Source organism: Mirounga angustirostris, unplaced genomic scaffold, assembly GCF_029215605.1.
Source record: "Mirounga angustirostris isolate CCGP_5_RB_7025 unplaced genomic scaffold, mMirAng1.0.hap1 SCAF_15, whole genome shotgun sequence".
NCBI classification, from domain to species: Eukaryota; Metazoa; Chordata; class Mammalia; order Carnivora; family Phocidae; genus Mirounga; species Mirounga angustirostris.
In genome coordinates this window covers 25,821,562-25,834,301 of record NW_026991723.1, presented here as the reverse complement: position 1 = coordinate 25,834,301, position 12,740 = coordinate 25,821,562, and the positions used below count along the sequence as shown (strand labels likewise).

Below are 12,740 nucleotides of genomic sequence, written 5' to 3'. Positions count from 1 at the left end.
TGGTTTTATGTCCCTGAAATGGGAACCAAAAAGATCTTCCCTGACAACTGTCAGAAAATTCAACAGGAGAGAGTCCTACAGGTAAACTGTAGATGAGGAGACACAAAGCATCATTACAGAGAATTTGCAAAGCACCCAAAGGCCAACAAATGCAGGCAACGTGCCTCCGCTGAACACTCTAGGGCTTAGGGAACACCAATCTGAGCTGAGGGGCAGGTGAGCCTCTGTTGAATGAAGAAACCTCCCAGGAAGGCCATACCTTTTGGACGACAGGCCCTCATCTGACAGGACCTAGCAGCAAACACCCTGAGGGATCCCACTGTCCATATTTCCAGCTGACTTCAGTTGACAAAGCATCAACGTGACTTTGGTGCAAACACTTGCTATTTTATAATCGTCTGAACCTTCGGTGGGTCCCATGATCGATTTTTCCCCACTTTTATCAACCACGACAGGTAGCTTTGAGAAAATGAACTTTCAAAAGAGGATCTATGGGGGTGGGGGGAGTGTTGGTAATTTTTAGTTCCCTAAAAAGGCCAAGGCCAAGTCAGTTTCTTTCAATTCCACTAGTTTGATGTCTTCCAGGGAACATGTCATGATTCCAAGGAAAAGAATCAAGGACCGTGTACCAGGACATAGTTTTCACATCAGACTCTGCCGTTGGCCTACTGCTCCGTCCAAGATGGAAATGGCCCAGAAATCCATGAAAGGGAATACACAGGCTGTTCTAAGTACCCCTCTGAAGCTATTCAAAAATCAAAGCTAACATTTCTAAGCTATTGTCACATCTATGCTAACTTAAAAAAAAAAAAAAAAAAAAAGAGGTTGAGTCTTGGAAAAGAGAGAAGAAAAATATTGAATACATTGGGTCCCGGGAAGCAAAAGAATCAAACTTTACTTACATGTGCTGTAAGTTGCTGTTTTTCAGAAACGCTTTATGAGCCACAAATTTTAATCCAGAATCCACGATTGTCCTAAGAAAACACATAATTGCACGTACATTAGAACGAACTGGTTAATGCCTGCTTGACTATAACAGAGCATAAGAAAAAGTTCTGAGATAAGGTACGCCAGTCCGGAGTACTTACAGATTTTTCAGTCCTGCATAAGCTTCAACGTCATCTTCGTTGATGATTTCCAACCTTTTCTGATTGGCAATGTAGCTGCAAAAAGCACGGAGAGTGAAAACCAGTCACTCAGAATGCAGACAGTACATGAAAAGAAGTGGTAGCATCCATCCTACCTCACCAGGGCGGCGAGCCCTCTCCACCCACCCGAGCCCCACCCGTTTCCTTAAAATACAGAAGAGGAGGAAAACTGAATGTGACTGAGAAGAAACCATGATTGAGCAGGTTTCAAGGTCAACGACAGGTTCACCGAGTTTCCTTTTTTTCTTAATCCTTTATCACTTCCAACTAACAAATTCAGCCTGCCTTCCCTTTCAAGGTTTCCCCTGTGTACAGAGGGGAAAACAACCTGGAAATGCATCCGCTACCTCTCAAAAGTGTTTCCTCCTTATGGTGACAGCCACAGGGATGCTGGCATCATCACACGCAAGACAGATTACATCTCTCCCTACACGCCAGGACAACCAGTCAGTCCTTCTTTTTACCTCCTAAAACACTGACGCCAATTCTCCTCCCCTTTCCCTCCCTCCTCCACTCCCTTCCTTTCTTCCTACTCCCTCTTTTCCGGGCCCAGGATCCCCTTTTTCTGCCTTGGTCAGCACTACTATCAATATCTCCTTTCAGGAACCACATTCACAAAGCCCACATGGTCCTAGTTTCTGCAGGAACCCTCCTTTTCCCCACCCGCCAGACCCTCAAGTACGGGAGGAAAGTGGCGACAGAATTCCATCCCCTTGGCCATGATGATTGGCTTAGAGATGTTCATGTGGCCTCAACCAGACCAGTGAAAATTTTCCCTAAAACTGAATAGATGATGCTGGGACAGAAAGAGACTCTTTCCCTGGGATCCTAGTAGAAAGATTATACAGTCCCAGGGCCTCCATGAGAAGTTTTTCTGCCACGAGGAAAGAGACTCTCTAATAATGAAGTCAGCACACAGAAGGAAAAAGAGCTATGAGATATAACAAGAGAGAGGACCTGAAAAATGCCACTTGAGCCCTTGGATCCAGATATCTCTGAGGTCAGATGTCACTAACGGAACTTTGATCTGAATTTCTGTCACTTCCAACCAATAAAATCCCTAGTAATACAAACACAAAGCTATTAAACCGACCACCATGGACTACCCTTGTGCTACAGTTATTCAAGTAGCTGTCTATTCATTTTTCTTAGGTCATAACCTCTTTGAAGACAGCTGGATCCTGTTCTATAACTCTTAATAACACCACAGCATCTAGCAAAGTACCTTGCACAAGGCAGGTATTCAAAGGATAAAGGGTAGATGGGTGGATGGGTGGATGGACAGATGGATAGATGGATGGATGGACATCCACGGATGGGCAACAACTGAAGTTCCAAAGGCACTATAAGAACTTGTGTCAGGATGGGTCTTCCCCTCTCTTTTTCAAAAAAAAATTTTAAGATATGTAACATATCCCAATTAAGACACTTGAAAACAAGTATGTAGCCCTGCTCGTACCACTGTGAGTTAAAATGAAAAACAGTAACCAGTGGGGGAGAAGATACAGCATCTATAGGTCCCTTCTTCTACACAATCCATAAAAGGAAAAACAGATGTCAAGATACAGGGTAAGAGTTGGGGCATCTATTTTTAGAAAATAAATTTTAGAAATAAAGTAAAATAAGGAAATGCTCTGAGAAAGCAAAATCACACCAAACAAAAATAATTTTCAAAGGATCCACATAAACACTGTTCTCTGTTTCATAAAAAGAAAAAAGAAAAGAAAAGAAAAAGAAAAGCAACTTCCAAGATAGAAGGAGGCATCTTCTGCTCGAAGATCTTGGTTCTCCCTGATATCCAGGGCCTGGCACTTAATAGATGCACAGGAAGGATTCATTCCCTGCTCTCCTTCTACTACACTGGAAGGAAACACTTTTAAGACTCCAGCCTAATGCTCAAACAATTTTCAATATCAAGATTTTAAATCAAACTTTAGATTAAATTATTCCACTAACATTTTCAATAGAGACCATAGTGACCACCCTCTTCCAAATTATCTCCCAATAAGAACTTCATTCCAGAGAGCCCTAAATATCAATGCCTTTTTCATGTAACTGGCAGCAAAAAGGGCAGATAGCATGGACAAGTTTTCCTTTGCAGTCATAGCCAGGACTTCCAGAGAAGTCTGTTCCTACCTTATAGCTGAGCTAGCGTGGTGTCTGTCACTGTTCTGAAATCATCTAAGAATTTTTCAGCTCTCTGGGTGAGATCGTCACTGTATCCTCCATGCTTATGACAGGGGCCTGATATTCAACAGGTACTTAGTCAACTGCTGTGGCACAAAGCATTTATCTTTAACTTTTCTTTTAGTTTTTGGCGGCCTTTTTTAAATTTCATTTTCATCAGATTTTTATTTTTTTTAAGATTTTATTTATTTATTTGACAGAGAGAGACACAGCGAGAGAGGGAACACAAGCAGGGGGAGGGGGAGAGGGAGAAGCAGGCCTCCCGCGGAGCCGGGAGCCCGATGTGGGGCTCAATCCCAGGACCCTGAGATCACGACCTGAGCCGAAGGCAGACGCTTAACGACTGAGCCACCCAGGCGCCCCTCATCAGATTTTTAATTGATAAACTCCCCAGTTGTATTCAATAAAATACAATGAGCTAACACAAATTAGAATGGAGGACATAGAAGAAAAAAAGGGGGGCAGAGATAAAGAGTAACAGGCTTAATTTTAAGCCTTCCAGTCACCGACACTCTAGAAAAGAAGGAAAAGGAGATAAATTTCATCGGTGGTAAATTCACAGTGTTCACAAGATGAAAATATGTCAGACGTTAGGCAAGGCGTAACAGTTCCTGGATCTAAGACCAGACAGGAGATTGTGCTGAAAACCATCAAAAGAACCATGTGAAATTATGAAAAATGGTCACTAGAGAATACTTTTCCACTGTGGAGGCAGGAATGCCCTGGATAAATCATGAATGTAGTCAGAATGGAAAAACGAACAGAAGAGCTGGATTATAAAAGACACACAAGTGCACTCCAGCTGCCAAGAACTGCCCCTCGTAAGTTACCATCTGCAGACCTACTCACAACATAGCTGCTGGCTATAAACTGCTCATCGATTCTACCCCCACTCCCAAGAAAGTTTCCTGAGCTACCATGAAGTGAGGAATCACAGGGTTAGAATGGAAACTAGTACAGGTAATAACAGACGATTCACAGAAGGAAAACTTCAGTGGCCAAGAAACAGATGAAAAACTGCTCACCCCACAAGAAATCTGAAGTGCAAATTAAAACAAGGACATACCACTCCTCTCCCACTAGATGGACAACATGTTTAAAGTCTGACAATGTAAAGCATTTGCAAGGATGTGGGGGATTTCTCTTACACTGTTGGAGGGAGTGTAAATTAGTACAATCACTTTGACGAGCAGTTTATCCTGGCAAATGATACATCAGCACACTTTACAACCCAAGAATCCCGTTTCCAGATATTTACCTGAGAAAAATCTTACACATGTACACACAGAGACATATATAAGAATATTCACTGTAACACAGTCAGAATTCGAAGTCAGAAACAACCCAAGTGTCCATCAATTAAGAAACAGAGGGGCGCCTGGCTGGCTCAGTTGGAAGAGCATGCAACTCTTGCTCTCGGGGTTGTGAGTTCAAGCCCCATGATGGGTGTAGAGATTAGTTAAATAAATAAAAAATCTTAAAAAAAAAAAAAGAAAGAAAGAAAAAGAAACAGAAAACAACCAGAGGGGAGGTGGGAGGGGGACGAGGGAAATAGGTGATGGGGATTAAGGAGTTCACCTGTCATGATGAGCATGGGTGATGTATGGAAATGTTGAACCACTATGTTGTATGCTTGAAATTAATATTACATTGTATGTTAATGACACTGGAATTAAAACTTAAAAAATTTTTTAAAAGAAACAGAAAAAATAAGGTTTAAACCTGAATTAAACCAGATCTTTGTATGTGATTAGGATGAGATCTTCACGCTGAGAAGACTATATAAGCAAAATTCCACGCTGATATGTACATATATATGTAACAATTTATGTGAACTTTTAAAAATACACAGAAAACAACACCGCATAATGCTCACAGTCAAGGATATTTGTAAAGCATAAAAAGAAGACCGCAGGAAGGCCACCTGGGGAAAGGAGGATGGGTCTGGGATAAAGAAACTTTATCTTATTAAACTAGAAAACGATTTCTCTTATTAAAAAAGACTTGTAACAAAAAAAGACAAAAATGCTAGCATGCTAGTTCCGAATATAAGTACATGAAGTGTTTTTATGTTATTGTGTTTTTTTGAAATTTTTAAACTTAGGAAGAAAAAAGAAAGAAGGGGAAGGGGAGAAGGAAAAAAGGGAGGGAGGGAGGGAGGAAGGGAGGGAGGGAGAGAGGAATGGAAAAAGAGACAAGAGAAAGGCACACAGGTCAAGTGACTGCAGGGAGGCTGGACCCCAGGACTTTGGGGTTAGGAGGTGGTCACATACCCCTGGGCTCAAGTTCATGGTTCCCTGGACCACCAAAAAGGCATTCTGACAGCCTTCTGCTCCCAGCCCCAGAGCCCCGGACAGGAACCAGCAGATTAAGGAGCATGTTGGGCTGCCCCCTACTGGTGATTTCCACGGGCCTCCCGCAGGCTATTGGCCACACCAGGCCTGGAGCCATCAGCTGCAGAGACCAACCCTGGGTTAGGAAGGAGAGAAAACGGCGGCCAGGGCACACAGCTGGAAGATGCACATCCAGGCCAGGCTTCTCCCATCACTCCAGTCACAGTGCCACGAAACTCTGAGGGCTCTTGACTGAGGTAAACTTGGCTAAATAAAGCACATCCGCAAGAAGGGTTTCGTTCCCCCCCGAAGCAGTGGGAAAGCCTGGCATTTTGGCACAAGCCTTCCTCAGCGGCTTTCTCTCCATGACAACCCCTAACTCCTCTGACCTATGCCCACTGTTCTGGAAAGCTTAGGCCCCAGGGGTTTTAAGGTACAAGACGTCCACCCAGAGCCCATGTCCCAGCACCTGTCTGTGAAGGAAATGCATATGAGTTCAGCAGAGCTATGGTTCTTCACAGAAAACTATGCTTCTGCAGCCCTACCCTGCAAGACCCTGCCTTCATTCACCTTTAGGCAAGTCAGCTGCCTTTAAATGGTGACACGCAGATGCGGTGGGTTTGGATTTCTTTAATTTGGTACTCCTTAAGAATTTTTCCATTTACGTCCTCGGCCTCCCAGCCTCTGCGGCCCGCCCCTCTATCGGTGATCTGTCTAGAATCACTGTTGGACTCCAACCCTCCTATTTTGCCAGAATATGCCTTCCTTCTTTCTTGAACCTACATACAGGACCTCATATTATGAGGGTTGTTTTAGTTGTTGCTTTTCACTTTTGCTACATCCCAGAATCACTGCCTATTGCCCTAAAAGCTGAATCACATATTCAAGGGGCTTTTCAGTGAATTTACTCAAATCTATTCTGGGACCCTACATTACCTAGAATACTGATTGATTTGGGGGCAACACCAAAAAGACCTTTTTCCATTCAGGATATTTTTACTCTATCAGTTGGCAATCATTTTTTTTAAGCCCTTATTGTACTTCTTAACTTTGTACTTAAGAATTAGAGAATGAGGGGCACCTGGGTGGCTCAGTCGGTTAAGCGTCTGCCTTCAGCTCAGGTCATGATCCCAGGGCTCTCTGCTCAGCAGGGAGCCTGCTTCTCCCTTTGTGCTCTCTCTCTCTCTCTCAAATAAATAAATAAAATCTTTAAAAAAGGGAGAGGGGCGCCTGGGTGGCTCAGTCGTTAAGCGTCTGCCTTCGGCTCAGGTCATGATCCCAGGGTCCTGGGATTGAGCCCTGCGTCGGGCTCCCTGCTCAGTGGTCGCCTGCTTCTCCCTCTCCCTCTGCCTGCCGCTATGCCTACTTGTGCTCTCTCTCTCTTTCAAATAAATAAATAAAATCTTTAAGAAAAAAAAAAGAGAGAGAGAGAGAATTAGGGAGAATGAAGGTTCTCTTTGTACCACAACTGTATTTTTCTCTTAACCTGACTCCCCAACTGAGCTGTTAAACTCCTCTGAGGGAAGGGTCTTATTCATCTCACTGCATCTCTGCTTCCTAGTACAGAGCTGATGTTCTCGGGACGTTGTTGACTTAAAGCAATCAAACATATCCACGGGCCCTCCACTTGGGAGTTTTTGTTATCCCATTGGGAAGACCACACATAAACACACATGTGTGACAATAGGAAACAATCACATAGAAAACAAAGAAACAAGGTAAAGACATTAACAGAGGAGGACGGAGAGCCAATGTCAAAAGCAAAATTAGTCCAATCTAGAAGCAAATTTAGATTGCAAGCATACAACATATTCAACCCAACTAATTTTTTTAATGATAAAAACTAATCACTCTCTGAAGATGAGCATCAATTTGCCACTGACCCCCTCAGGCTCGAGAATGTTAAGACTAGAAATGGCCTGCAAGAGTCTTCAGATCCAGTGGTTCTTGACCTTGAAGTGTCAGTGCTCACTGCCACAGTATTTGATGAGCCCATAAGAGAAGGGTCCAAGCAGAGGAACAAGCATGCTGAGAGGACGCAGCGGAAGGAATTACAACATGTGACTGGGCAGGTCAGCAGAGGCCTAAATGGAGGTAAGGGCTTGTGGAGTGACCAGAAAGTCGAAAGGTAAAGAACGTGAACATAAGCAAAGTCCATACTATTTGCCATTTTGTTCTAGATTGTCCCCGAAGCTTCTCCAGTCTCAACTTGACATCCAGGACCTTCACTAAGACATTTTCTGGAGGGTAAAGAATTTCTTCCCCTTACACTTAACAAAAAGCATATGGGTGGCTTTTTGGAAAAGGAGAGAAGAGGTAATTTTAGGGAAAATTCACAGAAACATTTCTGAATTACAGGTTCCTGGAAAGGGTACTCATCCCATTTGAAATGATTTCACCTTGGCTTGAACAGCCTACCAAATAATTCCTACAGGTAATTTTCCGAAGGAACAAAGAGTGGCTTTTATGCATCTTGTCTTGATGTGTATTAGTTTAACAGCAGTATTGCTCAAAAGTAAAATTTCCCTTTAGCTTAGACTGTGTTGCCCGAACTGTACTTTGGCAACACATCAGAAAGAAATAGAAACAGCAATGAATATTTCTAACGGCCACTCTTCCAAATGGAATCACTTCCCGCACCCTGGCCACCCTCCACACCACACCCCACCACTACCAAATAAATAAATAAGCAAGCTAATAAAAGTAGAACTCATGCCACATGAGATTGTGATATGCACCCAGGCTTACAGCCATGGGGTGAGGCACTTCAACACTGATGTGGATGGGATCCTCTCTGCCAGAAGATTTCTTTCATAAGGACTAGAATAGTCCTTAAAAAAAAATACTGCCCTTGGTTCCCAGGTTCATAGCGAGGCAGCTTCAGTCTCTCAGCAAAAATGCTGAGAGTTTTGAATGTCAATCCCTGAGCAGGTGCAAGCGATTATCTGATGGACCGAAGCAAGGCTCCAGGTAGTAATCTCTCAATGTATTTTTACAAGAATAAACCAATAGATTGGTCCATTCTTATGAGAGGGTGCATCACCCCAACTATGAAGACATGAATGCAGAGAACACCAAATAAGCATGCTCAAAACTTAAATCCAAACGGCCTACTAGGGCATGCTGTTTGGCCTGAGCACTTCCAGCTTCTTTTCGGCCGTGGGCATAAAGGTGGACCAGCAATTTCCTTTGGTGGAGTGCTGTATGCCAGGCACTGGGGTACCCAGGGATTAAGGGTGCCCTTTGACACAACAATGCTACCAGGAGAGCATTCTGATTACTTCCACTTTTCAGAAGAGAAAACGGAGGCAAAACCATACCAGGTCACTTACCCAAGGTCGCACAGCTGCCCAAGCGGGATCTGCACCCATGTCTACCTGCCTCTAGATTCTGAGCTCAGGGCCCCTGTATCACACCCTGAGGGCTGCCGACTTGTAAAACCAGCACCTCCAGTACAGAAGAGTTTCTAAAATGTCTACCAAAGGGACCTTCACAGATATCAAGGCCTAAAAACAATAGTCGATGAAGAGGAATGAGGACATTTTACAGAAGGCTCTCATGCATTCTATGGACATAGAGCGGTAAGAGGAGATAACTGAGAAATCTTCAGATGCTTCCACAATGGCACGCTCTGGGAACTGCAGTTTCCTAGAAGAGCCCAACTACCCCAGGAATTTAAGAATTCAAGTGGCTGGAAAATAATCAGTGGTGTCGTGTGAGAGATAAACGCACTCTGCTAGCTTCACCTCTTATGAGCTATACGACCAGGGGCAAGTGCCCCAGGCTCTCAGCTTCCTCGTTGGTAAGGGTGTGGGGGAAATTAGGAGACCACCCGCCATGAGGGCATCTGAGGTCCCATATGAGGACCTCCATGAATGCCAGTCATGATCAACGATCAGCAGAGGACAGAGGTTCCAGGGCTGGCCTGGTCACCCCCCAGCTGCCAAGCTTACTCCCAGCCTACCTCCAGTGCCCACACCCATGACAGAGGACATTTGGACTTGATAATGGCCCCGTTCCCTTCAGCACACACATATAAGAAAATGGCAGCAAAATCGTATGAAGAAAAATTATGCTCTGGATTTCTGGGTATTTATACAGCATTTTCCTCCTCTCTCTCTAGCTACAAGGGGGTTGCCACCAAGGAACACCACAATTGATGACCAGAGAAATTGATGATGCAAAGTTGGCTTTCTACATAAAATACACTGGTCTTCTCCCCAGGAAAGGTGAGTTTAATTGGACTTATTAGCATAGCCTTCCACATAGACTTAGGACTGGACCCCAGCCTACATCATGTGACGGGTAAACCTTATAAGCTGACAGGAAGTCACAGCATCGCATGTGGTCCAGATCAACATCCAGTCAACACAGGGTCCTTTATTTTTTATTTTTTACATTTTCTTATTAGCCACCAACTTTCCAAAAAGGGAAGAGTTCACATTTTAAAATTCTGAATTTCCATATTCTTTAAAAACAAAACAAAATAAATACAACAACAACGACAACAACAACCTGAAGGTCTGCCAAACCGGACTAGCATTTCTTCTTAGCAACAGTCAGGACGAGCTGAGTAACACTCCCCCTGGAGGTTTGGGGCACATTTCCAGTTGGTCCCATTCCCGACTGATCTCGGCTATTTCACTGGCCCATGGAAAGATTTAGGACACCTGACTTAATGCTTGCCTGAAATGTCCCCTGAGACGCCAATGCTCCAACTCTTCTCCTCCACTGATAGGGTCATCTCTACACACAGACAACTCTACGAGTCTCATCAAATAAAACGACACAGAGACCCACAATAAAAAGACCTCATTTTCATTTGAAAAGTTCCTTCTACCTGTCCCAGAAGCTTCAGAAGCTTCCTCTGTTGTTAAAAACTAAAACTGACAGAAACATAGCCAAGTTTAAATTTTATACTTGGTCGAGTGGTGAAAATAATCCCCAGGAGAAGCAAGGGACGCGGGCTTTTTTCCTGACCAAAAACACACGCTGTTTTCCTTCCAACTAATTTAATAATCATTGTTTAGTTCACGTTAGGTCTCAGAGCGTTCAAGAAGTCACAACCACCTACCACGAATAAATGGAAAGACAAGTAACTAACACTCACCGTGACATAGTTTCACCATATTAAATGAAGAGCCCTAGGGTAGAAATGGTCTGACAGCCAACTACTGTCAAGATAGAGGCTCAAGTTCTAGTTAAGCTAAAATTTTTGGTGTGGGTGGGTATCCTCTAACGTCGGTCAATATGAAGCCCCCAGAAACACAAGTCAGCTCACTGGGGGACTTGGCCCTCACCCTGAGGCTAACTCATCCCAGCAGGCCCCCGAGGGGCCATCCCTCTTGGGGTTGGGGGCACCCCAGGAGCCCGGGCAGGCTTTCCCGCTGGCTGGGAAGCCGTCTGGTCACACGTGCTCCAAACAGCTTCTAGACTACAAGCACCTCTGCTGTGGCCCGTGGGAGGAACTCCAAGGTCTCCGTGGAGCATCTGCCCACGTTGTAGGGCCCTCACAGGGCTGCTCCCCAGGCTGGCCTGGGTCTGCCTGCTGGTACCTCCCCAGCTCATCTGCAGCTGCGGACAGGGGAGCTTCCACCTGGGTGAGCACAGAGGCCGGGCTGCTTGGTCTTTGTAAAAGGATGTCAGCCCCACCATCTGCTTGTCTGAGCTCCAAAGAGAACGGATCTGGCCTTAACCAGTACCAGAGATTAAAATTTTCCAGGCTCTGGTCAGACGGGACAACGTCAAATCATCTGCCGTCCAGCTTCTAGTCTAGCAAAGCCTGGTCAGCAAAGGGTACTGGGGACGGCAGACCGAGCTCCCGCGTGGCATGGGTTTTATAATTACAGCCCTGGGAGATTAAATTTGGGGGCCACTTTAGCCTCCTTGCAGAATTGATGTCCTTGTCACTTCCCCCAACTGTCACTGGCTTTCTCAGTAAGAAGAAAATGAAATCTCCTTCTGCGTGTTTCACAAAAGCTGCGAATTACATCACTCATTGTCCCTGCAAAAGAAATTCCTTTCAGAACATAGTGCCAGACAAAGCTATGTTCCTGTGGAATTAGGAGGCATTCTCTTTACCAATAATGAGCTTCTCTTTTCACTGCCAGGAAGTTGAGAACAAATGTTGCGCTCGGTTACAGCAACTATGTCAACCATTTGGGTTAGTTGGGAGTCCTAGCCCCTTTCTTCACTCCTTATTCCCTCCCTCTCATTTTTACCTTATTGACCTTCCTGTATAAAGTAATTATGGCCAGTTACTCAAATACTGATGATAAAGTGAGTAACTGTGACATTTCTATCATTCATTCAATGCAAATGAAGTGGCCATTATGACCAATAGGCCAAGACTACAGAATTACCTAGAGTCGTTTTCGAGAAATGGATTAAATAATTTCATCCATGATGTTTTTAGGTTTCAGAGTGACTGTTCACAAAATCTTCTTGCAACTCCAATCCAACGCATAAATTAGCTTGCATTAATAAAAAAGCTCTTTTCCTCTTTCCCTGCTATTCCAGGCCAATCAATGTTTCACTTATGACTAGTGAAGAAGAACTTCCAATGATTAGCCCAGGCCTTAAGAATTCTAAGAAGCGTTCGAGTCAGCACTAATCACAACAGAACACAGTTCTGAAAGCTCTTGGCCTCTGGTCAGGTCAAACCATTCCATACGAAGAGCATTTTTGGAACCAATATTTCTGCTCCAGCTTTAGGACAGATCAAGCACAGCACAGAGAAAAATGAGCATCAGGCATAACGTCAAGAAAAGAGAATGATTCAAGTAAAATTTTAGGATCTCTGTGTGAAGGTCTGTTTTGATTTTGGCACAATTTTTCATCCAACATTTATAGGCTGTGGGAGTAAGGAGAGCGATAGAATGTGAGCAACACTTCCAATTTTATCTTCACTGGTTTCACTTCACATGTTAACCTTTAGTCGTTTTTATAGAAGGTTAGAGATTACTTTCTTTGGAGCGAAACTACAAAGATGCTGTTGAAAACGGATCCCAGTCATAAGTGGTTGTGGAAGGCCACAATAAAGAGAAGCTATTCTGCAGAAAGGAAGTGTGAG

The 12,740-nt window shown here is 44.0% G+C and overlaps 1 protein-coding gene across 3 annotated transcripts in view; it reads right to left on the bottom strand.

Moving 5' to 3' along the window:
- The window catches only part of NTRK2 (neurotrophic receptor tyrosine kinase 2), a 133,750-nt gene that overhangs the window by 103,421 nt on the left and 17,589 nt on the right, over nt 1–12,740 (bottom strand). For all 3 annotated transcript variants that reach the window (XM_064580048.1, XM_064580047.1, XM_045882322.3), the window contains 2 exons: nt 1,089–1,163; nt 903–974 (listed from right to left, as the gene is read on the bottom strand). In XM_064580048.1, the coding sequence (XP_064436118.1) occupies nt 903–974; nt 1,089–1,163 (147 nt within the window). The remainder of the gene's footprint in view (nt 1–902; nt 975–1,088; nt 1,164–12,740) is intronic.